Source organism: Anabrus simplex, chromosome 8 (genome assembly GCF_040414725.1).
Source record: "Anabrus simplex isolate iqAnaSimp1 chromosome 8, ASM4041472v1, whole genome shotgun sequence".
Lineage (NCBI taxonomy): Eukaryota > Metazoa > Arthropoda > Insecta > Orthoptera > Tettigoniidae > Anabrus > Anabrus simplex.
This window is the reverse complement of record NC_090272.1, coordinates 16,833,550-16,859,883: the sequence shown is the minus strand read 5'-3', so window position 1 is coordinate 16,859,883 and position 26,334 is coordinate 16,833,550. Positions and strand designations below refer to the sequence as shown.

The following is a 26,334-nucleotide window of genomic DNA, read 5'->3' as shown; positions in this document are numbered from 1 at the left end:
ATTGCTTCAGCCACACATAGGATGTACTGAATCATACGTCGGGGACTCTGGATATTTCGTCAACAAGCTGTCAACCATAACCCTTCAACCTAATGCACTTTTGGTGAGTTTCGATATGGAGTCCGTGTTCACTAAAATGCCGAGTGACTCGGTAATGTCTCTCATTGAACACCTGTTGCCTGAGGACATTACTAAGCTATTTTATCACTACATGACTTCCCGCTATTTCTTGTGAGGTGGGAATTTTTACGAACAGATGGACGGAGTGGCTATGGGAAGTCCACTTTCGCCCGTAGTGGCTAATTTCTTTATAGAGCATTTTGAGGAGGAGGCTATTGCTTTGGCGCCCGTCAAACCCATGATATGTTGTTGATGCATTTATGGTCTGGACAGAAGATCCTGAGAAACTTCATCTATTTCTAAACCACGTAAATCAGCAACATCCTGCAAATAAATTCACTATGGAGATGGAGCACGGATGACTTCCTTTCTTGGATGTTCTAGTTAGAAAGTAACCGGACGGCTCCCTAGGACATACTGTCTATCGTAAGCCTACCCACACAAATCGCTATCTTCATGCAGATTCTCACCACCATCCAGTACAAAAACAAAGCATTCTCACGACACTTGCCAAGCGGGCGAGACGAATTTGTGAGCCACCAAATATCCAGGTGAAGATGGACACGCTCAAAGTTGCTTCAAGGGTAATGGTTACAGCGATTTGACGATTCATAGAGCCCTGCATCACAGAGAAACGACCAAGCAAAGCTTACAGAAGGAAGTAGTGAAGGGAACTGCCTACTTGCCTTACATTCACAACACTACAGATAGAATTGCCAAGGTCCTCCGCAAACACAATATAAAAAACGTGTATGGCACCGCCACTAAAATTGCTCACAGTCTGAGTAAAACCAAGGACAAATTGTCACCACTTTTACAACCTGGGGTATACGAAATTCCATGTACGTGCGGTAAAGTATACACCGGCCAAACATGCCGGTCCATTGGTACCCGTATCAAGGAACATGAACGTAATATTCGTCTCAACCAACCAGACAGATCGGCAATAGCTGAGCACGCTCTATCGCCGGGTCATGATGTCATGTTCCAAGATGACCGAGCTTTTACCCACACTAGACACTACAGGTCCAGGATTATACGGGAAGCTGTGGAAATACATAGAAATCCTAACAATTTCAACAGGGACACTGGCTATCAATTAAATAATACCTGGTTGCCAGCCATTAAAAATGAAGATAGGTAGTTCCCTTCCCTGTCCCTTCACTATTGTTATTTCGTCTCGGTGTTTTCCAAATTCGCACGTTCCTCATCGCCAGATGTTTCATTCCAGGCTTGTGTCAATGTCACACACCTGTCAATGTCATGTGTTACGTACACACGTTATGTGAACCTCTTAGACTGATTCTGGTGGTTCGATCAGCTTCCGCTTCGATGGCTAGTGCTGTGCCACGTCCGGGGAGCCATCTGGTGGCGAATGAATGGACCATTTCTACTTCTATTATAACGTCTAAATTTAAGAAGTCATTGTTTAAGAAGCCTTTCTAGCGGACAGTCGGTATTTTCTTCTGATGATGCAGAGCACAGTTCTCTGCGAAACGTAAAGAACTTCACATTATTTTCTTCACACAGCATAAGCTTATACAGTATCATGTCTATAAGTACGGGCCGTGAAAGCATCAATGGCAACATCAAGACTGAATATCGTTGATTGTTGATAAGTGTAGATGGCCTTTCACAATTGTCCTCTCGTACGGGGTTGAGAAGGAGGCAATGGTGACAACACAGATGGGAATGTGACTACCAACAGTTATCGCTATTGAAAACGAACATGTAAAAAGGCATGCACAAAATTTGTTACAGTGAGGTGAACATCAGTAGCTCTGTTGTGATAGGAAAACAGTGAGCAGGGTAGGTGTTGACTACATTGAATACCAAAAAATAAACAACAATCCTTACTTTTATTAACATATTCTGTCATGGATTTATTTATTTACAATCTGAAATAGCGCTTGAATATTGCCAACCACTCAGAATAACATTATGTGGAAGCTCCTGGAGGAATGCCTCTTCCTTTTCCTGACATGTTGTTCTGAGCTATCCAGCACAGAAACACCCTTCGCTGGCTGGAAAACTGTAATACTAAGCCGAAATAATTGGGAAAAGAAGAGAAGAAGAAGAACAAACTGCAGTGTTTTCTCAAACTCAGGTTCTGGATCAGTCTTATGTCGCATTCTTAATAAGATATCTCAGCCTTTAAGAATGTCTCGTACACTGGGCGCTTCAACAATTCACACAGTTCTCCTCCAATCCTCTATTGTAGCAGCAACTTCTCACATGCTATAGGATTATCTTAGCTTCAGATTCCCTTTGGGCTTAGTTGTACCAGGCACTTTCTTCAGCGTGATGTGACTGTTACTTTCATGTTGTTTTTTGACCCACCTTTTTAAAAAATTTCCTTTTAAGAGATTATTATTTGCATAAGAATAGGGCGGACTTGTATCCTCAATTAAAACATTTTAGATGTTTCATCTGCTTGTGGTGCAACTTCTGAAACAGCTCACTCGTTTTGAGGTCTCGAAGAACATGTATTCCTGGAAATTAAAATAATCGCTTAGTTGGTGGCGGAAGGATGTTTGTAAATAAATATGAAAACATGTTTGGATGTTTGTGGAACAGAAAGTGACATGGAAGGGGACATGGAGCAAAGGGGCCTTAAAACTGTTTCACCTAATGAAAACCAAAATAATGGGCAGGAAAGGAGGAGATTGCGCTGTGCTCACAAGATGAAATGTTATTTTCCAGTTCTTTTACATCATGTATTATACTTTTCTGATGATTGTGAATTAAGTACTCTAATGCACATTGCTTCAAATTTTGCTTTGAATAATTATGGTTTCGCGTATCAGTATGTTGTGAAGAGGCTTGAAAATTTCTTTTATTGTTGGAGACCATGTGTGGTGGCTAGTTTGAGCAGTAAGTTACCGTAGGGAAATCATCATCATTGTACCATGAGTAAGGCCTTCCGATGAATATTAAATTGTGTATTCTCCGACTGTGCATTCATCTCTAAAAAAACTGTAAACTGAATGAAATCATAGTAGCCTTTCCATTTGAGGACTAGATGTCTCTGTCATAAAAAGTTTCCTAATCTAGAGTTCAGATGTCATTACTTACCAGGGAGAATATTTCTTTTTCTTGGTTAGTTGTTGGACATCGTCGTAAGACGCTACGTCCAGTCACTGGTTTGCGGGTTAATTATTGTCTAGGAGAGGTGCCAACGTTAGAAGAAATTAGTACACTACGAAAGAGTAGGGTTAGCTATGTAATGAAGCCAATTACAGCCGATAATGATGAAACTTAGGAAAATACCAATTTTATTTAGGCTAACCTATCAGGGCATAACACAAAAACACTGGGACACACGGTTCTAATTCGTCACGACGTCTTACTACAAACAAACAAAACCGGACCAGAACTAAGGGTTGGGATGTGGAAGTCCGTACCTAGAGGAAAGGGGAAGGTTACAACTGCATGTTACAGGTAACTAAAAAATTTAGTATTAAGTCTACAACGCGAAAAGTCGGTTGGAACACTAAACATTTGGAAACATTTAACGGCAGTTGGTAACCCACGTTAAAAAGCTTAGCTATGAATTCGCGACGTTGATGTTCATATGTCTGACACTGAAAAAAAGATGTGATTTACAGTACCGACTGCTCGTCCACATGGACATAAGTTACGTTCAATAAGATTAAGGCGATAGAGATGTGCAGGCGTACAGACATGATTTAGACAGAGCCGTATGATTGTAGTAATATGACGCCGAGTGTAGTTACCAAAAGCGAACCACGGTTTATTAGGAGTGCCAGGCATAAGCGTGAATAAATGCTTCCCTTTAATCTGTGATGTTCGGCGCCATTCTGCACTCCACTGATCGCGGATGAACTGACGACAGTGTTCCCATAAGTCTGTGTGTGGAACTGCGATGTAGTAGTCTAAGCCGGTACCCAGGGCAGCCTCTTTAGCTAGGTTATCTGCTGTGATATTGCCTTGTATCCAGAATGGCCCGGAATCCACGCGAATAATACATTAACATTACGGAGGGATAAGTAATAACTTAATTTGCGTAAATTTTGAATGTACCAATTATTTGTATGTTCGGGATTGTCTAAAGCCATCAAAGTACTTAAGGAGTCAGTACAAATTAGAGCTTTTAATATTCCGGAATATTTTATGTACAATAAAGCCCGGCGTACTGCGAATATTTCGGCCGTGAAAGAAGAAGCTAGGTGTGGGAGAGTGTATTTTTTGTTCACAGCCAGTTGGAGTGAATAAAATGCAGCGCCTACACCATTTGGAGATAGATTCTTCGAACCATCAGTGTAGAAAGTGATATATTGCTCGTGGGTACTCAACGCAAATTGAAGTAGACTGTTCGTGACATGACTACTTGTTCATAGTATTGGTGGGCGATTTTCGAAGATAGTGTGAAGAATGTCGGGTTTAAATGTACTAGCTCGAAAAGGTATAGAGTATTTTGGGTGGTTTAATGTTTGTACCATGCTAGTACGAAAGTGACCGCATTGCTTAAATGCCCATAATAGAGCCGGCTGATGTTCTGCATTAACATTCCGGTTTTGATAATATTCGTGTAACAGCTGTAGTTTTGAGAGGATTGGGTGGCGATATTTATTTAATTTGTTTAGAAGATATTTGCTGGCGAGTAGTCGTCGTCGAAACTTTAATGGCGGTTCCGATGGTTCAGCTGAAAGTGCGTTCGTTGGGGAGGAAGACATAGCCTCCATGATTAAGCGGAGTATTTTAAACTGAAAGGTATCAAGTTTGCGTATCAGTCAATCAATCAATACTGATCTGCATTTAGGGCAGTCGCCCAGGTGGCAGATTCCCTATCTGTTGCTTTCCTAGCCTTTTCCGAAATGATTTCAAAGAAATTGAAAATTTATTGAACATCTCCCTTGGTAAGTTATTCCAATCCCTAACTCCCAAAGGATGCTATATCAAGAAAGTGGCAGCCATATTCGAATACTGACCGGATGATATTTTTATATACCGTAAGAAGGACATATGGATCTGATCCCCAGGTGCGTTTAGTGAGAGATTTAATGATATGGTATTTAGTTTCTAATTTGGAAAGAATATATTCGATATGTTCTTTCCAGAGTAATTTGTTATCAATTCGAATTCCTAAATATTTGATCGAAATTTTGATACTAATCGCATGGGAGCCAGATGTGATTGGCGTATGATCATATTTTCATTTCCTCGTAAAAATCATTGCTGAAGATTTTTGATATTCTATTTCTAAATTATGATGTAGAAGACATCTATGGAGGATCTTTAGTGTACGTTCAATGGTAGTACGGGATTCAATTACCAATTCTTTAATGGAATAAATAACTATATCGTCAGCATGTTGTAGGATTCTAGCCTGTTGAGAAATCACCCGCTCTAAGTCAAACGTATATAACAGATATAAGATAGGGCTCAAAATGTCACCTTGTGGGAGACCTTTGGAAGGGTACCTAGAATCGAGACTCTGGCCATTGCTCTTTATAAAAATGTGACGATTAGTGAATAATTGCCGTATGATATTAATAAACGGAATAGGAAATTGCCACTTATGTAATTTGGCAAGAAGTACTCCGATGTCCACATTATCATATGCTCCTTTTATATCGAGAAATATAGCCGTCAAAACGTCACCTCGACTTCGAGCAAGTAATAAGTCTGTAAAAAATATATTAAGAGCGTCTGCCGTACTTCGGTCTTTCAAAAACCCAAACTGATACCCTGGAAGTATATTATAATATTCTAAACACCATAGAAGACGGTGCAAGAGGATTCGTTGGATTGTTTTACGAAGGCAGGATCCCAAAGCGATCCCTCTATACCCGTTTGCGTCTTGAGAATGTTCACTTTTTTTTAATAGTGGTATAATTTGAAAATCGTTCCAATCGACAGGAATTGCATGGCTATCGAGTATGGCGTTAAATTTATTTAGCAGCGTTTGCTTAGCGTGGGACGGTAGATATTTCAACATTTTATAAGTTATAGAATCTTTGCCCGGACTAGTATCTTTTCGATGTTCGAGTGCCATATCTAGTTCATAGAGGGAGATATTCTTTAATAGACTAGAAAATTTTGCGGAGGCAGGTATAAAACTATATTCATAAGAAGGTTCCCCGTAATCTGGTGTTAGCTAGTGGTAAAATTGGGCAATTCCGTTAGGGTCCGATTGAGAAACAAAATTTGTGTGAGCATTATTTAAATGTTTGATGGCTGCCCATATAACTTTGATAGGAGTTTGTCGATTGAGAGATGTGACAAATATCTTCCACGCTGTTCGTCGTTTTTCATAAAAAATAGTCTGTATAGAAGTGACTATTTTTTATATTGAATATAGTGATCATAGGTGCCATATGTTCTATAAGCTTTTAAGGCAGCTTGTCTTCGACGAACTAAAGAAGCACATTCGGAATCCCACCAACGAATAGAATTGTTCTGCATTTTAAAATGTTGCTTGTGTTCAATAGAGTCATAGGTATCTAAATAAGAATGAATAAAGGATAATAGTAGATCATAGTCAAGAATATGTGGATCTGGAATTGTAGAGCGTATTTTATCTGTGAGAAAGGTCGTGAATAAGGTAGAATCAAACGAGCGGAGATTACGGGATGCAGTAAAGTGAGAGATATTCCTGTGAACCTGTGGGCCTATATCTATTAGTATGGCGAAATGGTATCATAAAAAACACTCCAATTTGTTTTGTGTGCCCAATCCACTGTGCAGACAGTGAGGTCTACTGCACTAAACGAGTAGGAGAGCCGTCATTGAGGATAACCAGTTCCTGTTTTAGGTGATTTTTTCAATATTCCTCCCTTTGGGGCAGCTAGATATGCTCCCCCAAAGAGGATTGTGTGCATTAAAATTACCAGCTATGAGGGTGTTTTTGTTGGAAAAGATGTCCCATTGGGCATAATTACCTTTTATCCACGGCGGGCAGTAAATGGAAACCACGTACTAATCTTGAATTTTTACTGCAAGTGCTTGAGTTCCCGGTATAATATAGTTTAATGGGGCTTCCTGAAAGTAGATGTCTTGTTTGAGTAAAATTCATGTACCTCCCGAGATGGGGGCATCATGCCGTAGGACCGTAAAACCTTTCATACGAAAATGAAAATGAGATTTCAACCAAGTTTCGCTCAATAAAATTACCTCAGGATCAAGAGAATATAACAAACTCTCTAATTCATGTTTCTTATTTAGAACTAGCTGATGTACCCGTGCTTCGCTACGGGACTCTCAAAAAGACTGACTTTGTGGGTTTCCTAACTGAAATCAACATAGGTCATTACAAAAACATAAGTATGAATGTAGCGATTAAAAGCAATGCTATCATATAAAATACTCGATCAAATGGAAAGCCGCACGTTTTATCACTTTTAACGAACAGTGCTGCGGTTAGATTGCGGTGCCAATCTAATAGTCCAAAGTTCCAGAGCTGGGATGACCAGGCCGCAGATTGCCATGAACACTCATCTGCCATTATTCCGCTAAATATGCACACTGTTAATTCCAATCAGTGCATCAGAGTAGCGATTGATTGCGCTACGTGCCAGTAGTATCAGAAAATGTATAAACCAGGGAAAGGCATGCTAAAGAAGAAAGTTATCTAACTCCCCAGCTACTTCCCATCAATATTCAGGCAGGCTGTTACATTCTGTACGACTGAGAGAGTTGACCGTGAATGTAGCGATTAAAAGCAATGCTATCATACAAAATACTCGAACAAATGGAAAGCCGCACGTTTTATCACTTTTAACGAACAGTGCTGCGGTTAGATTGCGGTGCCAATCTAATAGTCCAAAGTTCCAGAGCTGGGATGACCAGGTCGCAGATTGCCATGAACACTCATCTGCCATTATTCCGCTAAATATGCACACTGTTAATTCCAATCAGTGCATCAGAGTAGCGATTGATTGCGCTACGTGCCAGTAGTATCAGAAAATGTATAAACCAGGGAAAGGCATGCTAAAGAAGAAAGTTATCTAACACCCCAGCTACTTCCCATCAACATTCAGGCAGGCTGTTACACTCTGTACGACTGAGCGAGTTGACCGTGTGGTTAGTGGTGCACAGCTGTGAGCTTGCATCCGAGAGATAATGGATTCGAACCCCACTGTCGGCAGCGCTGAAGATGGTATTCCGCGGTTTACCACTTTCACACCAGTCAAATGCTGGGCCTGTACCTTAATTAAGGCCTAAGGCACTCCTAGCCCTTTCCTATCCCCTCGTCGCCATAAAACCTATCTATGTCGGTGCGACGTAAATCAAATAAAAATACTCTGTACGCAGCAGTAATCCTATCTACCGGAGATGAGGGGCAAGAGAAGACACAAAGCAAATCACGAAAAACAATGGTCAATGTAATGTTATTGTTGATCAATGTTATGAGCTTTATATATTGTAGGCATTCACATTTAGTTTTCTTTCAACTCTGTGATTTGTAAAATATTTTATACCGTAAACTGTAGTTTCTTATTCTCCGACTTTACATACCGATTTTCATTAAATACTTTTTACCCATTTTCTCGTTACGCGGCGCTGATATGGACTTAGTAACAAAAATCCAAATTCATGAATATCTTTGTGATCATAGCCAGTACGGTAACAATGTATAAGACATGAACAATAGGAAATTTAACACTATATTACCTTAGTTATGTAGCATTCATCGGTTACATCTCTAATAAGAAATATTTGAGAATTACATTTTAGGCCTTCCCCTAAACTACCATTTTTCTCAGCGTGAATACAATTATTGATAGCCTAGATTGTAGCAACTTATTCCCCAACTTTGCATACCCATTTTCTTTAAAATACGATCACTAATAAAAATAGTTGAGAATTCAATTTTAGGCCTTCCCCTAAACTACCATTTCACTCAGCGTGAGTAAAATGATTTATAGCCTAGATTGTAGAGGCTCGTCCCCCGACTTCACATACCGATTTTCATTAAATTATCTTCAACCGTTTTCTCGTGATGCGTGTACAGACAGACAGACAGACAGACAGACAGACAGACAGACAGACAGACAGACAGAAATTACGGGAAAAGTAAAACGTGCATTTTCTTGTTACTATGGACATGACCGATACAGAAATACCATTATTTTCAAATTCTGAGCAATGTACAGACAAAACTCTTATTTTATATATATAGATGTTCCTACAATTCCATTGCAATAACCGCATGTTTTACTTGGAAGGAGTAGAATGTCCCTATAAAAGAAGAACCTCATCAAGTAATGACTTTAACAGATGCTTCCATTGGACGTGTTGTCCCATGTGTTCCATTAAATCTTCAAATTTCCTAGAAACGTTTCGACATTTTTCATTAGAAGTAACATTTGAATTACAATGTAAAGCCGTGACAGAGGGAGATGCTGATAGTTGTGCGTGGGGATCCGAAGGTTGCCCTTGGTGGCTTGACTTCCATGAGGTAGATACAGGCTCGTTAGAAGGAGCAGGTATCAATCGCACTACTGGAGTGCCAGAATGTTCTGGAACCGTCTTCGGATTACTTATCAAATTCAGATATGCAGTCCTGTCATTACCTGGTTTAACGGGTGGGCGGGGAGGGTTACTAACCACCATAGTAAATTTACGCTTTCGAGGGAGAGTTTCTTCCGATTGGGAAGGTCTATTGGGTAAAGGAGGGAAATGTAGCATCATAAGGGGGTTGGATATGGACTCTAATGGGGCAAAATAGTTTTTTACTTCTAAATAGCATTTGTTTTCAACACTCATAATTCGTTTGATTTCTTTCTGTTGTTTGTGGATTTCACAACGTTCAGCCCCCGCAGGATGATTTTCTGCACAATTAGCGCATTTAACTAGTTGGTGAGTGCAATCTTCGGTAGAGTGATTAAGGGAACATTTTCCACATCTCGGCTCCCTTGAACGACAATTAGTAGTGGTATGTCCATAGCGCTGGCATCGTTTGCATAATAAGGGAGAGAATATAAAGGCCTGAACCTCTAAAATGACCTGAAAAATGGACACACTTTTCGGAAGCTGTTGACTTTCAAATACAACCTTCACAGTACCTGTAGGGATATATTCAGTTTTCCCTCTTTGGATGATCGTCTATTTAGACGTTGTACTTTCACTACAGGATATGGCGATTCTAAATAGGTGAGAATGTCGGATTCGGAAATAGTAGTGTCTAGTCCCCGTACGACCCCTACTCGATGAATATTCGAGGACGGAATAAAAGCTTTCGATTTCTTTTCCTTAATAATGGGATGAGAAAGAAAGGCGTTTGCAGCCTTACTAGACATGAAAGTAATTTGGATCCTATTTCTTCCCTTTCTATGGATGGCCTTGACTTCACCAATTTGCCTCTCATAGAAAATCCGACCCAGAGTCATAGGGTGAATATGTCCTATTTTATTTTGAGATTCGGTCGATTGTACATATACTATGTAGGGGCCAAGATGAGTGTTAGAATATGTAGATACAGGAACGTGCTGGCGCTGATCCATGTCACGTATTGTATCTTGAGAACTGTCTCGTTGGGTATCAGTATTACTAGTGTCCATGTGTAAGTCCTCACTCAGGGAATCATTGCTAATATCAGGAGGTCTTCCTAAAGGGCCACCTCCACTATCTACAGACATAGTACTCCGAAAGGTGATTACACTATACTATCACCGAAACAACTACAAGGGAAGAATTACTAGGATACAAACACAAAACACTCTACTTATCTCCAGACGTGAAAAAGCCGCTGCACCAGTGACCGGAGAGAGACGTGCGCACTGCACAACAGCCGAACACCGAATGGGAGAATATTTATATGTTGCTTTTCCTGTTGTTCTTCCATTTTTTATTTTAATTCTCTGAAGTTACCTAAGCTGCAATTTATTTCATCTGCCCCTGTAGAGGAGTGATATCAAGCAGAATATCGAGTATGCATTTCATTTAACCCAACCGAAAGCGTTTTCGCTAAAGATGGTTCTGCCAAAGAACCCTATATAAGAAACGAGCTTTGAGGATAATCTGTCTTATCTTGCGACAGCTTTAGTTTGTGCACTTCGAACTAAGAAGCGAGGAAATCTCCCTCGGAGATAAAGAGACGGAGTTTCAGCATCATGACGTAATAAACAAGGTAGGGTTGTGACACTATATTGAAACGGGAATGCCCTGTCAGCATTCGCCGTTCATGTTTTTTCTTGAGGAGAACGCACTAACACCCTACTGAGTGGATTTAAAACGAGCGCCGAGCGCGCAGGCATCATGGGTGACAGCATTCAAGTGATCGCTTGCTGCAGAGTACCAACCAAGGCCAAGTGGCATCACACCGAAAGTTCCATTCGGTTCAATGTCATCATATGACGAACGGAATGTCGGATCGTGATTTGAAGAACGTCATCTTGTAGGTCTGGACAACAAATACTATTGCCCAAAATTTCATGAAAATCGGCGGAAGGATGGCCGAGTTATAAATTTTTAAAGAAGCTCATATTTCCAGTCTGGTAGTCCGACCTTGAGCAATATAAGGAGGTCGCCAGCCCCGGAGTAGACAGTGTGTGATTTCGTCGTGTACTAGATGCCACGCTGTGCTGAGGTAGTACAGTCCGTTACTCTGTCCGGCTAAAGACCAGTGATAGAAAATACGCGATTCAAGTGTCGAACATATTCTCATCGGACTCTAACTTTGCGTGCAAGTGGAAAACTTATTCACTTATAATATCGACCTGTCAAGCTGATTAACATTATTTTCGTCTTGTGAATTTTGTATTGCAGAGACTATACAGTACTCGCGAGATATTTATGAAACTGTGCTTGACGATACCGACGCCGACGCCGAGGGACGACGCCTTCTCCACACCTTTGAGGACATTCAATCCATTAATCTCTAAAAGGTGATATAATTGCTGTTTTCTTGAATAAACTGCAAGTTCCACTTGTCATTGCACTACCTTCTCTCCATGCTCTCCACTAAGCTAAAGTACGGGCGTTCCTGTTTCAATGTATCGAACACTTAAGGTTACCTCTATATTACTATTTTTAGCCAGTGAAGAACGACCCCTGAAGAAATGTTAAAACCTTAACAGAACATCCACTGGTTGTTTGTTCTTGACTGGAGGTGCCGTTAAATACAACAGTTGTATTCCTCTACATATCGTACGTTCTACATTATATATCGAACATTGTGGTCTTATTTATCGAACATGATTTTTCTATATTGAACCAAAGAGAAATATTTATTATAAATCACTTTACCTTTAGACATTATATGGTTGTAATAACATGAAAAATGTTTCTTAAATATAAATCACAAAAGTAGGGGAAGCTATATCCTGAGAAACACAAAACTCAGAGCGAAACATGTCTTCTCTTCCCAGTGCGGCTCTGAATGCTTCCCTTAGTCTACACTGATCAGTTTTTCTGGTATTTGAGGAACTTTGAGAAAATCTTTGAAAGAATCCTCGCTATTACTTGAGGTGGGTGAGCAAGTAAGTTCCGGAGCAATTTCATGCTCATTCAATAATTTTGGCTTGTGAACTTTTACTCCACCCTTTAAAATGATGGCACGAGGAAGATACTTCTTAGGGAAGGTACATACACCTCTAAAAGTTTATAATTCCATGTGAAATCATCTCTGCCCTGAACTGTCTGTCTTTCTGATTAGCCGATATTGTTTCACGTGTTGCATTGTACTGAGTTGTAACACTTTTCCAATAAGCGTACAAATCCGGTTCGCCATCATTCTGCTTTTCTCCATCACGTCATTGAACTTATCGAGAATACGAGGAGGAAGGGCTGTCTTCGTCACTCTCTTGCTGTTTCCTTCCTACATCTTGTGTAGTCCACAGTGGAGCCTACACTTACGAGCACAACGCCCGTTGGCACAGAAATTTCTGAGCACCGTTATGCTTTCTTTCTCTCTAGAGGTTGCCATAATTTGAATCTGTTCCCCTCTGACTACAAGGCAATTTCCTGAAACCTTATAACAGAGAGAATTTGCCTCGTTTGCATTGAAGATCCTGACTGAATCTTCCGTAATTGATCTTACATCATCAGAGTGCAGGTAGCAAGACAGTCCTGCAAACCAACCACGCATTCTCTCTTCTGTTACACAAGCCTTGCCCTGCCTACTTCAGAGGATGTTGTCGTAAAACACTTGAACCAGGTTTTACCAGGTTTTAGATGCTTAAACTATGTGCTCCTTGCTGATGACTTCACAATTTGCTGAACAGTGTTAAGTAAATTATTTTTCTTCAACGGAATTCCTCTCTTAGCGATGTTGATTACCCATTCACTAAAGCACTCTTCTTCTCGTGGACTCAGAAACGGCTTTCGGCTAAGGGCAGTCTGAATCTTCTGCTGTCCATATAGTTTGTGTCTAACGTTGCTAAAGGGGACCGGCTATGTTTTAGATGCCAGCTTCAGTCAAGGCACGTAACCAATACTGACACCGTTTCATTTTCATTGGCTTTTGGGGCATTTCCCCTGTTGACCATTGTCGAGCTCTGAGCATTAGTTAAGGAAAATAAGCAAGACCTGCAAAAGCGACCATTTTCTACTTTCTAGTTTTAAATAGCTCATCATCATCATCATTTCCCATTATCCAGCTGTAGCCGGATAGGGGCAAATATGGTTCTCTGTGATGCCACTACACCCTTACGAAGGGTTGGACTCTTCTGTATCATACTCCTCAAGAACTTCATTTCGGCTGCCTGTATTCAACTCTCATCCTTCTTTGTCATTGTCAAAGTTTCTGCTCCGTAAGTTCTTATGGGAACGTAATACATCTTGTGCATAGTTTCCTTTGCTTCCATTGGCACATCTTTGTCCCATACCATGTTTCTTACACTATGATAGAAATAACTTCCAGCTTGAATCCTCTTACTAATCTCAGCATCCAGTCGAGCATTCTCCATTAATTCACTCCCCAGGTATTTGAACGTCTCCACTACTTCCAGGGGCTTGTCCGCAAGTCCAATCTGACCTTGCCCTTCCTTCTCCCCTCTAGTCATAACAAGAGTTTTACTTTTTTCTACACTTATTTTCAATCCACGTTCTTCAATCTTCCCATTCACCACATCCAACTGTTCTTGAACGTTCCTGTTGTCTTATCCCCAAATCACAATATCATCTGCAAATAACATGTTCATTTCTCTTCCTCCATATGCTGTTTTTACTGTTTTCATGATGTCATCCATTACTATTGTAGACAGGATTGGCGACAGTTATTTTGAACCAACTTGTCCTGCCAACTTGTGTTTGCACGCAACTACAACATTCTTTGTGCATTGCCATGATCATTTTTATTATTATTAATTCCATTCCAATTCCCTTTTGCACCAGACTGTCCCAAACTTCACTCGTGGGGACACTTGCCATATGCCTTTCCAATGTCAATGAATGTCATCAGAATATCATTCCCATACTCCCATTGCTTTTCCCTTAGTTGTCCCATAATGAAAATGGGCTCTTTTGCTGAACTTCCACTTCTGAAACCAAACCGATTTTCCTGTATCTGATTTCCAACCCTCAACCTTATCCTACGTTCCAGTATTATCTTAGCAACATAGGATATCAGAGTAATTCCCCTGTAGTTCTTCAATACCTTATTATTGTCTTCCTTAAAAATTGGAATGATTATTCCTTTTTGCCAATCCTCAGGGACCTCCTTATTCTCCCAGACAATCCTGAGAACTCGATATGTACACTGTAAGCCTACAGCTCCATCTGCCTTTATCACCTCCAGTGAAATTTTATCTATTCCAACAGTTTTTCCATTCTTCACCTTTCTTACTGCCATTTCAATTTCATTCATTGTAATTCCTTTACACATTTCTTCATCAACTAATTGCCTTTCCTGGTCGTCCATTGATTGACTGTCGTTATTTCTCATGTTCAGCAACTTCTGAAAATACTCTTTCCAATTATTTCTCATTTCTTCTGACTTTGTTTCATTATGGCACTTTCATACTTCACAAATCTGGTGTTTACTTGATCTCTCTTTTTGTTTCTTAAGATACCACACAGTAATTTCTTGCTGCCCTGCATATCGTCTCTCAATTTCTATGTGAATAAGGCCCAGCTTTTCCTCTTTTCTTCCTCCACTACTGGTCAAATTCTTTGCCTCCACATATATTCTTCTACTTTCTTCAGTCTTAGATGTTTTTCATGCTTTCCATGCCATTTCCTTTTCCTCACTTTAATATTTACCCTATCATTCCACGAGTGTGTCTCTTTGTCTTTCACATTTCCTGATGTTCTACCACATACCTTTCCTGCACATCCAACCAGTGCGTCCTTAAATCTTTTCCATTCATCTGCAACATTCCCCATCTCTGTCCTGGGTACCAAGAGTATTATCTCCCTTTGAAATTCTTGTATGCTTTTCTCCTTCAACTTCCATACTTCAATTCTTTTCTCTCTTCTTAATCGTTTTTTTCTATCTTTCCCACTTTCAGTTTACCTATCACAACTCTATGATCTCCACCAAAGGCTTCTTCAGGCATGGTTGTGATATCTAAAAGGTTCTTCCAGTGTTCTTTCACGATTCTTATATAATCATTCGTGGTCTTTGTTCGTCTGTCTCCCCAACCATACCTTGTAATCTTTTGACTGTTCTTCTTCCTAAACCTGGTTCTTCCAACAATCAATTGGTCCCTCATATAAAAATCCACCAAAAACTCACCTTCTGGATTTACGTTTCCATATCCAAAGTGCCCTACAACATCTTCCTTTCCTTATCTTTCCATTCAAACTTGTGCATTTAGATCTCCCATCAGTAGCACTTCCTTATCTTCTATCTCTCTCTCCACTTCCTGTAAAAGTCCTCTAGATGTTAATCTATGCAACCCGTTTGTGGGGCGTACAACTGAAATAGATCTTTCATGTCATTTTCAAACTGGAGTCTCATCACCATCATCCTGTCGCTGATGCATTTTGTAGATTCCACAAATTCTGGGATTTCTTTTCTAAGTATGATGGCTACTCAATTTTTTGCTTCAGGTCCTGCGCTGTATCCTTCCTTCAGCGGACCCCTCTTCTTGCTCTCACACAGTCCAAGTATGGCTAAACCAGATATGGTTTCAAATACCTAAAATGTAAAACCTTCCCCCGCACATCTCCTCTTGCTGCCGCCATTTTATTTGCCGATGCCGAGAACCTTTGGAAAGCGACATCAATGTTAAACAAAGTGATTAGCTCAATGTACGGCATCAAACAGACACAAGACATCGTAAACGAAATCTAGCTAAACCCGATGAGGGTTCAAATTCAGGGCCCTCTCAAGTTACAGATAGACGCCTCTGCAGTCACGACCACAGAAATGCGGACTTCGGTGCTAAGGAAGGCAATACTATGAATTAAAAACTTAAACAGCCCATAATGTTTGAGTGGCGTTCGATATTAAGTGTTGTTTATGTACTGAATGAACCTCATTTATCGAACAACCTTTCAATGGGAGTCAAATATCGAACAGTATTTTATTTTAGAAATAAATATGAAGATGGTGAAAACTCACAACACAAGAAATTAATAAACATGTATGTATGTAAATATAACCTATTATTTAAAGGATACCTTCTAAAGACTCTATTTTTCTGGCATAAACAGATAATCACAGGGACACAGCACCTTTAGCAATCTCGTCCAAATCCAGCCAACACCAGAATTCTGCAACTTTCCTGCGCTCACCAATACGCTAACGACTTCGACCTATCGATTGACATAAAGCTCAGTTTGGAGGGGGTGAATGTAGAAATCTCAGACGTTATATACACTTATCGATATCCTTATTTTGCAACGAGATGTGTGAAGTTTTTGATATTTAAAGGGCGTTCGATATATAGTGCCATTACCCTATGGCAGTCTACTTTATTAATTGAACTACTGTGTGTGAGTTAGGGAAGATTTCTGCGTTCCCCTTAGTATCTAACTGCTAGGTCACTGACTCCATTCTCAAATTAAATGTAGGGCTTTCTCTTTCAAGAACAAATGTAACTTTTAGTCTTTAGATTTTTATATTTTCATTTCCCCTGCAGAAATAGTGAAAATGTGAGGGAGCACGAGTGTTTTATAGGGTGACTAAGCTTCGGAGTTTTGGTTTTAAACCTTCTAACACTTATTCACCCAGTAGTATTGGATTAGCCTCTGTAACGCCCCTTAGGAATCTTGCTTCTTAAATTAATTCGGAGTGCTTAGGTTTCCGTCTCCATTTCTGCGTGTACTTTTGGCCTTATAATTTAAACCTTATTCTCTTTCTTCGGCTGAGTAGCGTGGGCCTATGTCTCTGTAAATTATTTATATTTTTAAGGGTACCATTAATGTTAGTTGTTTAGAGTTGTTTGTCCGGCAGTGTACTACTGCTTTCATCTGTGATGATGACGAACGCGGTCACGGGTGAATATTAGTAGCCCACAAAGGGGCAAATTGTATTCTGATGTAAAACGAAAACTCGGGTTTAGAAACCCTGTGCATTCTAAATCCTTGGGAAGCTAAATTTTCTCTTTCATCGACTGTGTAAATTTAAGAATGGGTTACCTCCTCCTTTGTTAATTTCTGAAGACCTGCAGGTCAAGGATTTTGACCGTACTACTGAAAATGAGTGTATTTAATTCATCATCCTGTTGTAAATATTTAGGAGCCTTGTAAATATTTGGAACGTCTCAACTTTCGGTCAATTATTAAAGGTACCTTATCAACTGCAATTATTGCAAATTTCTTAAATACAATGAAATAAAAGAAATAAACTTCAAATATGATTTTGCAGCTAAACGTAAATTGTGGTTAATCCTTGTCCAGTAATTGACCCCTCATGCTTCTTTCGCCTCTCTGCTCTGCTGTAACAATCATCACCATAAAACATGAGGCCATTTCACATCTGTTGTTTTGGTTTTGCTAACTTCATTTTTGTACTGGTGAATCCTACAAGGAGTTGAAGATGCGATGGTAGCTGACTCCTGCAGCGTGCTTTCTCTGTAGTATTGTAGGTAGCAGGATGTGTAGCCTGCAGAGAGGTCTGATGTAGGTGTCTGTGAGGAGAGAGCTCTAAACATCCAGTCCCCAGTGGCCAGTTAGCCACAGAGCCGACTGATCTGGTTGTTTGGAGTGTGGCTGCAATTCCTCGAGCCAACTTGAAAATACTGCTTTATATTTTTGGAATGAGGGAAATGCACAGTAAAATTAACTGGTAGTTAACTTACAAGTAGAAAGGCAGCTCCGAGAATGAGCGCCTTCAGCTGCTGATCTGTGCTGCCCGATGGGAAGTTGATGACAATGTTGAACATGGATGTCGCTTCGTTCCACTTGTTACTGATGTCTCCATACTGCACGGTGTTGTCTCTGCCGAGGATCTGTGGAATAGAAATCACATCCCACTTCTCACAGTAGAAACAAACTTTCTGTTGAAATGATAAACAATACAATTCAATGGAGGATGGTAAAGAGCAGCAACAAAATACGTCTCCAGGGACTCTTACCTCGCGTATCACTCAGTAAGGAGGTGGTTTTGCAAGTCACGAAGCTGTGATCAATGATGGCTACCAAGAGAAAGTCATGTCTAGAAAAGAAAGTTTTGAAAGAAGAAATACGTCCTTGATATTTCAAGGCAGTTGGCTAGTTTGTAGCTTAAATTATGTTCTGCTCTTCATTTATTTTTGCAAGTAAGTAGTTACATTTTTACCGCTCAGTTGAGGTTTCTATCAAACGAGCAAGAAATAACAATTCATAATTGCAAACAAAATTTGGTAATAACTTCTCAAAGAAGATGGTGAGTGAGAGATTCTCGGAAGATGAACAAAACAGCTGGAGAGATGCATACACTATTCACTTGGACAGAAATTCTCGAGCCAGAAGAATTCCTATCCCTCAGTCTGCATCTTATCGTAAGACCTGGTAGGTGAAGGACCTGAGAACAATTATTGAGAAGCTATCTGATGGTGAGGAACCCAGGGGCTCTCAGTCTGTAGGCCAGCCACTTAGTAGGCGAAATATACTGGGAAGATGGGACTGAAATGGCTTCTTAGAGTTTGAAAGTAGTACCTCCATCATTCTACAAGCAAGAATTGAAGCAGATATACTTACCAGATATTGTAATAGGAGTTGAATCGTGGCTGAGAAATGGTATAATTGATGCAGAAATGCCTACGAGGAGCACATACCTTAAACTGTGCCTCTGCTGGCATGAAACAAGGCGCGCAGTCTGGCCCCTCGATCCTGTACACGAGCTCTCCATGACAGTCATAAACTCGAAATGATGGAACCAGCAGAGTCCACTCTTGCTTTATTCTTCCAATCGTATGTCCAGATCTGGCAATGATCTGCATCTCCTGAGAAATACAAAAGTATACATTGCTTCTGTTCATATGTTATCACATTTCTTTGAAGAGTCGTTGAGGGAGCCCGTCGAAGTGTGAGAGAAGAGATAGGGAGACTGAGGCAGATAATTAGGCTTGTAATGATAGACAGGAATGAAGAGAAGGTAGAGAGAGGGAAAGGAAAAGGAAGTCTCAGGATTTTCCTCGGGGAGTGGGCCCGGGAATAGTACCAGTGACCAATTGGTATGAGTCACTGCAGGTAGATCAGCAGAGGGAATATGGAGATCAGGGAAGTATTAGAGAATAGGAAATAGGACAGCAGGAAACAGAAACATAGAGTAGAGGATAGGAAGAGGGAGATGGAATAGGGTAGTGAGAGGGAGAAAAGGGAGAAAAGGGAGAAGAAAGTAAGTTGTGCAGGCATCAGGGAAGTTAAGGGAGACCAGGAGTGGAGGGAGGATCAAATGAGGGTGGGCTTGACGCTCTGGTCATATGTGACTCAATTGTCAGGCATGTGGGGTAAGTATATGCAGGGAAGGGAACCAGCGTAGAGTTCTATCTAAAGGCAAATGCTGAGGAAAATAGAAGGGAGGGATGAGGGTAAGGAGAAGATGGTAATCTTCCACGTTGGTACCAATAACATAAGACAAGCAGGAATAGTTGGGGATGTTTAGGATCTGGTTCCAACAGCACAGAAGAAGTTTAAGGAAGCAGAGAATTTTATCAGGGCATACGGTGTATGGGGGATACTGAATGGAGGGTAAATGGGGATTTAAATGAGACTATCGAGTGGATCTGTGGGAAACTGGGAGTGAGACTTTTAGATCCTAATGGGTGCGTAGGAGATGGGGATCTGAACTCAGACGGGTTTCACTTAAACCGCAGTGGTACGTGTAAGTTAGAAAATTTCTTTAGGAGGGTTATAGGGAGGTACATACGGAGTGATGATAAGGGTATCTGGAAGTGAAGTAGAGATGACAGAAAATGTTAGTGTTGAACTGTAAAAGTATTATAAAGAAAGGAATAGAATTAAGTAATTTAACAGATATACTTACCAGATATTGTAATAGGAGTTGAATCGTGGCTGAGAAATGGTATAATTGATGCAGAAATTTTCACACGGAACTGGAGTGTGTATCGTAGAGATAGGATAGGAATGGTAGGAGGGAGAGTATTAATTTTAGTGAAAGAAGAATTTGTAAGCTACGAAAAAGTTAAAGAAGACAAGCATGAAATTCTAGATGTAAGGATCATCTCTAAAGATAATAGGAGTGTACAGACCTGGAGAGAGTGACGCACCTATGTGAGAAACGAGAGTCAAAGGAACGTGATCTGAACCCACCAAATGTTAACTGGGAAGAAAACGCGAATAACAGGAAGTTTGACCAACAAATGCCAAATAAGTTCATATGAGGACAGCTGAATCATAAAGTAATGGAGCCAACTAAAGGAAAAAATATCCTGGACATGGTGCTGATAAAACCTGATGACCTCTATAGAGAAACTGAAGTGACAGAAGGTATAAGTGTCATTCTTCTTCTTCTTAATGTACATTTTCTAGCGAAGGTTGGCGGTCAACATGGCGATCTTGAATTTGGGTGCAGCGACACGGAACAGAGACATCGTGTCCAACCCATAACAGTCTGCGAGTTTCTTCATCTATAGAGTTCGTCGTCTACCAGGACTCCTACGTCCTTCTATTCTTCATTATATAATAAGCTGCAGGATTCTGTACTTATAATTCCGCATTATATGACAGAAGTATTCCAGCTTCCGCCTATTAATGGTCAGCATGACTTCAGTCTTCTTTCCAAGTCCATCCAGCAACTCAGAATTCCGGATCCTGTCTGTCCACGAAATGCGAAGCATCCATCTGTACACCGATATTTCGAATGATTCCAGTCTTTTACAAAGGGCTTGAGTAAGTGTCCAGCCTTCCATTCCATAAATTAACGTGGGAAAGACGTAGGGACGGACCAGACGGAGCCTTAGGTTTAGTTGTAGGTTGCGGTTGTTGAGCAGTTTCTTCATCTGCATGAAGATGCTTCTCGCATGTTCAATGCGGACCCGTATTTCTTGGCTGCAGTCCCATTTCTGGTTGAGGTAACATCCTAGATACTGGTATTGGTGAACCCTAGCGATGGGTTCATTGTCGAGAGTGAGCTGCACGTGGACGTCTTGCCGTTTACTGACGACCATGAACTGGGTTTTCTTAATGTTTATCTCCAGTCCTCTGTTGTTGCAAGCAGTATTCACTTTGTGTAGTAATACTTGAAGTTTTTCTGCGTTGTCTGCTAGCAATACCGTGTCGTCAGCATAACGGAGATTGTTTAGACGTTTCCCGTTGATAATGATGCCTATGGTAGACGGTTCTTCCAGAGCTTCTGCAAGGATAGCCTCTGAGTAAATGCTGAGGAGTAGAGGCGATAATACGCAACCTTGTCGAACGCTACGGGAGATGTCTATTTCTTCTGACAGGTTTTTCTCAATCTTGACTGCTGATTTCTGACCACAGTACAAGTTGGCAATAATACGAATATCTCGGTCGTCAAGTCCGATGTTCTGCAGAATTTCCATCAACTTCCACTGCTGTCAAATGCCTTTCCGTAGTCTATGAAACATGCATAGACATCCTTGTTCATTTCAAGCAACGCTGGACAAGTACTTGAATACAGAAAAGTACATCTCTAGTCCCAAGACTATTCCTGAATCCGAACTGTGTTTCAGTTATCACTTCTTCACACTTAGCACGAATTATGCAATGAATGATCTTTAAGAATATCTTTAGGATATGGCTCATCAGAGTGATGGTTCTGTGCTCTTCGTATTGTCTGACATTTGCTTTTTTGGGAAGAGTGATAAAAATGGACCCAAGCCAGTCTTCTGGAATTATTCCAGTTGAGAAGATTTTGTTGAACAGCTGTCAGAATACTGATATCATTGTCGTCCAGGAGTGTGAGGAGTTCTGCATGCACTTCATCAGATCCAGGGGCCTTTCCATTCTTCGTTTGGCAGATGACATGCCTCACCTTGTCCTTCAAAATGGCAGGACCTGTGTTTGTCTCATTCACGCCATGTTCGTTAGGTCTATCATCGTTGAACAGTTCTTCTATATATGACTTCCAGACCCTGAGTTTGTCGGTGATGTCAGTCACAATGCGATTGCTCTTATCCACCAGAACATGATGCCCTCTATTACAATATAACCCAAGGCACTCCTTTATTTTTTGTGTAGATTAAGTGTCATTCTTTTGCTGCAGAATTTCTACCTCTTGACATCTTTCCGTCATCCACTGTTCTTTTTCAGCCACAGTCTTCCTCTTAATTTCTTTGTGCACTTTCTTGTATTTATTTATCTCTCTGTTTTTCCATTTCCGCTGCTCATCCATGAGTTCCAGTATCTGATCGGTCCTCCACGGTTGTTTCTTGATTTTTTATCACGTGTTAAATGTTGTTTCCCTGTGACTGTTGGAATCTGTTTCATTTCTGTCCACAAGACGTCTATACCTGTATCAACGTTCATTTTATCGAAAACTTTAGATAGCTCATGCTGAATCCTCTTACTACTCTCTCCATTCTTCATCTTGCTGAGGTCTATCCTCACAGGTCTCATGGTCTTACGAACTGTCTTGAAGTGCAGTTGGATGCATGCCACCGCAGGGTTATGGTCTGATCCGATGTCTGCTCCAGGGTAGGTTTAAACCGATTTGAAACTGTTGCGGAAGCTCTGGTTCACCAGAATGAAATCAATGTGGTTTCGGACAATGTGTTCTGCGGTATCTTGAGATGACTTCCAGGTGTAGAGTCGCCTGGCTGTTAGTTTGAACCAAGTATTAAGCACGACAAGATGTTCTTCTTGGCTGCACTGCACTAGCCGACTGACTCTCTCGTTCCTAAAGCACAGATCAAATGGTCCGACCGTGTTACTGACTCCGCCTTTTCCGATCTTCGCATTGAAGTCTCCGAGAATGATGTTCATCTCATGTTTTTGTGATGTCCAACACACTTTCGACCTGACTGTAGAATCCCTCCACCTCAACATCGTCTTTGTCAGCTGTGGATGCTGGGTGCGTACACTTGTATGATGTTGACATTGACTGGACTGGCCTGGAGTTGCAGTAGGTCTATTTCTGTCTGAAAATGGTACAAAGTTTCGCACGGCACCGTTTACAGCTTGCGACAAGATAACAGCCACCCCCTGACGGTGATTGGTGTCGTCATTTCCAGGATAGTATACAGTGTGCTTGCCTATAGTACACTGTCCTGAACTTGGCCAACGCATCTCGCTGATTACCAGGGTGTCATTTCGTGGATGGTATTACCAATCTTTCCTATTTCAAACACAGTTCTTGCATTCCATGTCGCAATCTTGATAGCTGATCCTGAGATTCTAAGCGTTCTCTGATCATCTAAGGTCTGCCGGGTGAGAGCCGTGTTTCTTGTGATTTCAGCCATGTTGATTGTACTAGGAATAATTCATAATGCGGTGGTTTTCCGTTGTCTTCCGTATCGGAGTATCAAATCCGTACCGCTGTTCCAGCTCCGCATATGACTATCTCATCTTGAGCTCTTTTGGCGTCCTCTTCGGCCTCAAGTCAGTTCTGTTGAAGCTGCAGCCCTCCAACAAGATGGGTTCCAGTGGTATTACCTCCACCGAGGGGCCATCACCCTCCCTGGGGGCAGTTCCTCCACCCGAAGCCGTTGACGCCCCCAGGGGAGCTAACCGCCGCCTGACATTCGGCATGGAGTTCCTGGCTGCATGGTCTACTCCATTACCATGGCCAGACAAAAATAAGTGTCATAATTAAAAATAAAAGGTTTTAGAAAAGAATGTCGTTAAAGATGATAAGAGAGGTACGGGGAAATTTAAAAAAAGCAATTATTATCAATGGTAAATAAAAATCTAAACAGCCTATGGTATGGGTTTAAAGCAATTGAGGAGTGTTGAAAACAGGTATGTACCTTTAAAACTTGTAAAGAATGGTAAGGACCCACTATATTATAACAGGGAAATAAAGAGATTAAGAAGGAAATGCAGATTAGAAAGAAATAGAGTTAGGAATGGTTGCAGTAGTAAGGAGAGACTGAAGGAACTTGCTAGTAACGTATCCACACGGGATGCTGTCAGTTGGTACAATTACTTTACGCACAGGTATTTACAGAGCACACACATAACCTTCATCACTGCTGTCACAACACAAACCGCCCTTTAAAGACAACTGCCAGTCGCCGCACATCGAGATGACAACGTTGAAACACAAATAAAACAGTTGACTGATTAAAAGCATGTCGTCCACATGGTCACAAGTATATTCTTGCTACACCATAACTCGTCAACCAATAAGTTCCAAACAACAAATAACAGTAACTCCAGTAACTGACTTCACCGTCAAGATCGTCCAGACTTCTAGAAAGTTACATTACAAAATATATCTTCGTGACAATTCTAGAGTGCTTAATACACAGTTTCTAATGTACGCAATATTCTCAATCGTTTTAGTGTATATCATTCTGGAAGTTATAGTGTGTTTCACAATTATGGATTACAAATTATAGAGGTAAGAATAAATTATAATATTAATTTACAGGTCTTTACATTAACGGAACTGATATAAATGTCTATGTAAAACACGTGTTCCATGACTTAACCTCACACACAATACGATCATTCAACTATGTATATAATAACAATACTAATACTAAATGGATGTGCACTTCATAGCCATACTTACAAGTAATAATGATAATTCAAGCTCGATATTTGTGTTAGTTACCCATGGGTGAGAGAATATTGTTTTCAACTTATACATGTTATCGCACTTGCGTCACTAGGAAATAGAATTTAATGAAAATTCGGCTAAGGGTTCCATGATGGCAAACATAATTGGCAACCGTATGACCATTAGAGACCAATGGAAGGGTATGTATAGGTCCTTTAAGGTAGAAACAGGCTCTAGAAAGGACATTCCTGGGATCATTAATGAACAAGGGGAATGCATGTGCGAGGACTTACAGAAGGCAGAAGTATTCAATCAGCAGTATATAAAGGCAGTTGGAGATAAGGATAATGTCAGGATAGTGGACGTGACTAACACTGGTGAACTATTGAAATTTAGCTGTGATAATAAAGACATTTAGGAAAAGATGGTAAAGTTGAAAGCTAGAAAAGTAGCTGGGATTTATGGGGAAATGTTAAAAATTAAGGTTTGTGATATCTGAAATATTTATTTGATTACTGTTTCAATAAGGTGTGATGCAAAATGAATGGAAAGTTGAGAAAAGGTTATTGATAAACAATATCATCATTTTCCAACTCCATTTTCCCGGATGTGGTGTACAAACGCTTGACATAAACATAAAGCAGATAATTACAGGCCAGTCAGCTTGACATGTGTTGTTCGTAAGCTTCGGGAAAGCATTCTTTCTGATTATAGTAGACACGCTTGTGAAATTGCTACCTGGTTTGGCAGAAGGCAGTTCAGGTGTAGAAAAGGTTATTCCAGTGATGCTCACCTTGTAGTATTCCAGCAAGTTATAGCAAATATTTTAGATTCAGCATTAGATATGGACTGGATTAGATGAAAGAATGGTCGAATGGGTGGAAAAATTTCTAGAAAATAGGTCTCAGAGAATGAAAGTAGGTGATCACGTAGTGATTAAGAGTGGGGTCCCATAGGGTCCTTTATCATTTCATAACTGGAATGACAGATAAGGCAACTTGCAGATGATAAGTTGCTATTACAAAAAGATGTAGAGAGTGTTGCGAGATGGACGGTAGTCAATGGTAGGATGGCAAAGGGGATGAAATATCAGAAGTCCTCACTTCTGTGCTGATACTTCCTAGGTATTGGGGTAGTCAGCTCTGTTCACTTGGTTGTGACAATAGTTAGGGGCTGTAGTGAGGAGGTAAAGGAAAGACCCTCACCAACACTACTTGATACGAGAA

The 26,334-nt window shown here is 40.5% G+C and overlaps 1 protein-coding gene across 1 annotated transcript in view; it reads right to left on the bottom strand.

Moving 5' to 3' along the window:
• Positions 1-1,960: 1,960 nt before the first annotated feature.
• LOC136879207 (phospholipid scramblase 2) overlaps positions 1,961-26,334 on the bottom strand; it is a 148,539-nt gene continuing 124,165 nt past the window's right edge. Inside the window, exons 6-8 of the mRNA XM_067153003.2 lie at positions 19,233-19,400; positions 18,276-18,425; positions 1,961-2,612 (exon numbers count right to left, since the gene is read on the bottom strand). Coding sequence (XP_067009104.1) covers positions 2,547-2,612; positions 18,276-18,425; positions 19,233-19,400 — 384 coding nt within the window. The 3' untranslated portion in view covers positions 1,961-2,546. The remainder of the gene's footprint in view (positions 2,613-18,275; positions 18,426-19,232; positions 19,401-26,334) is intronic.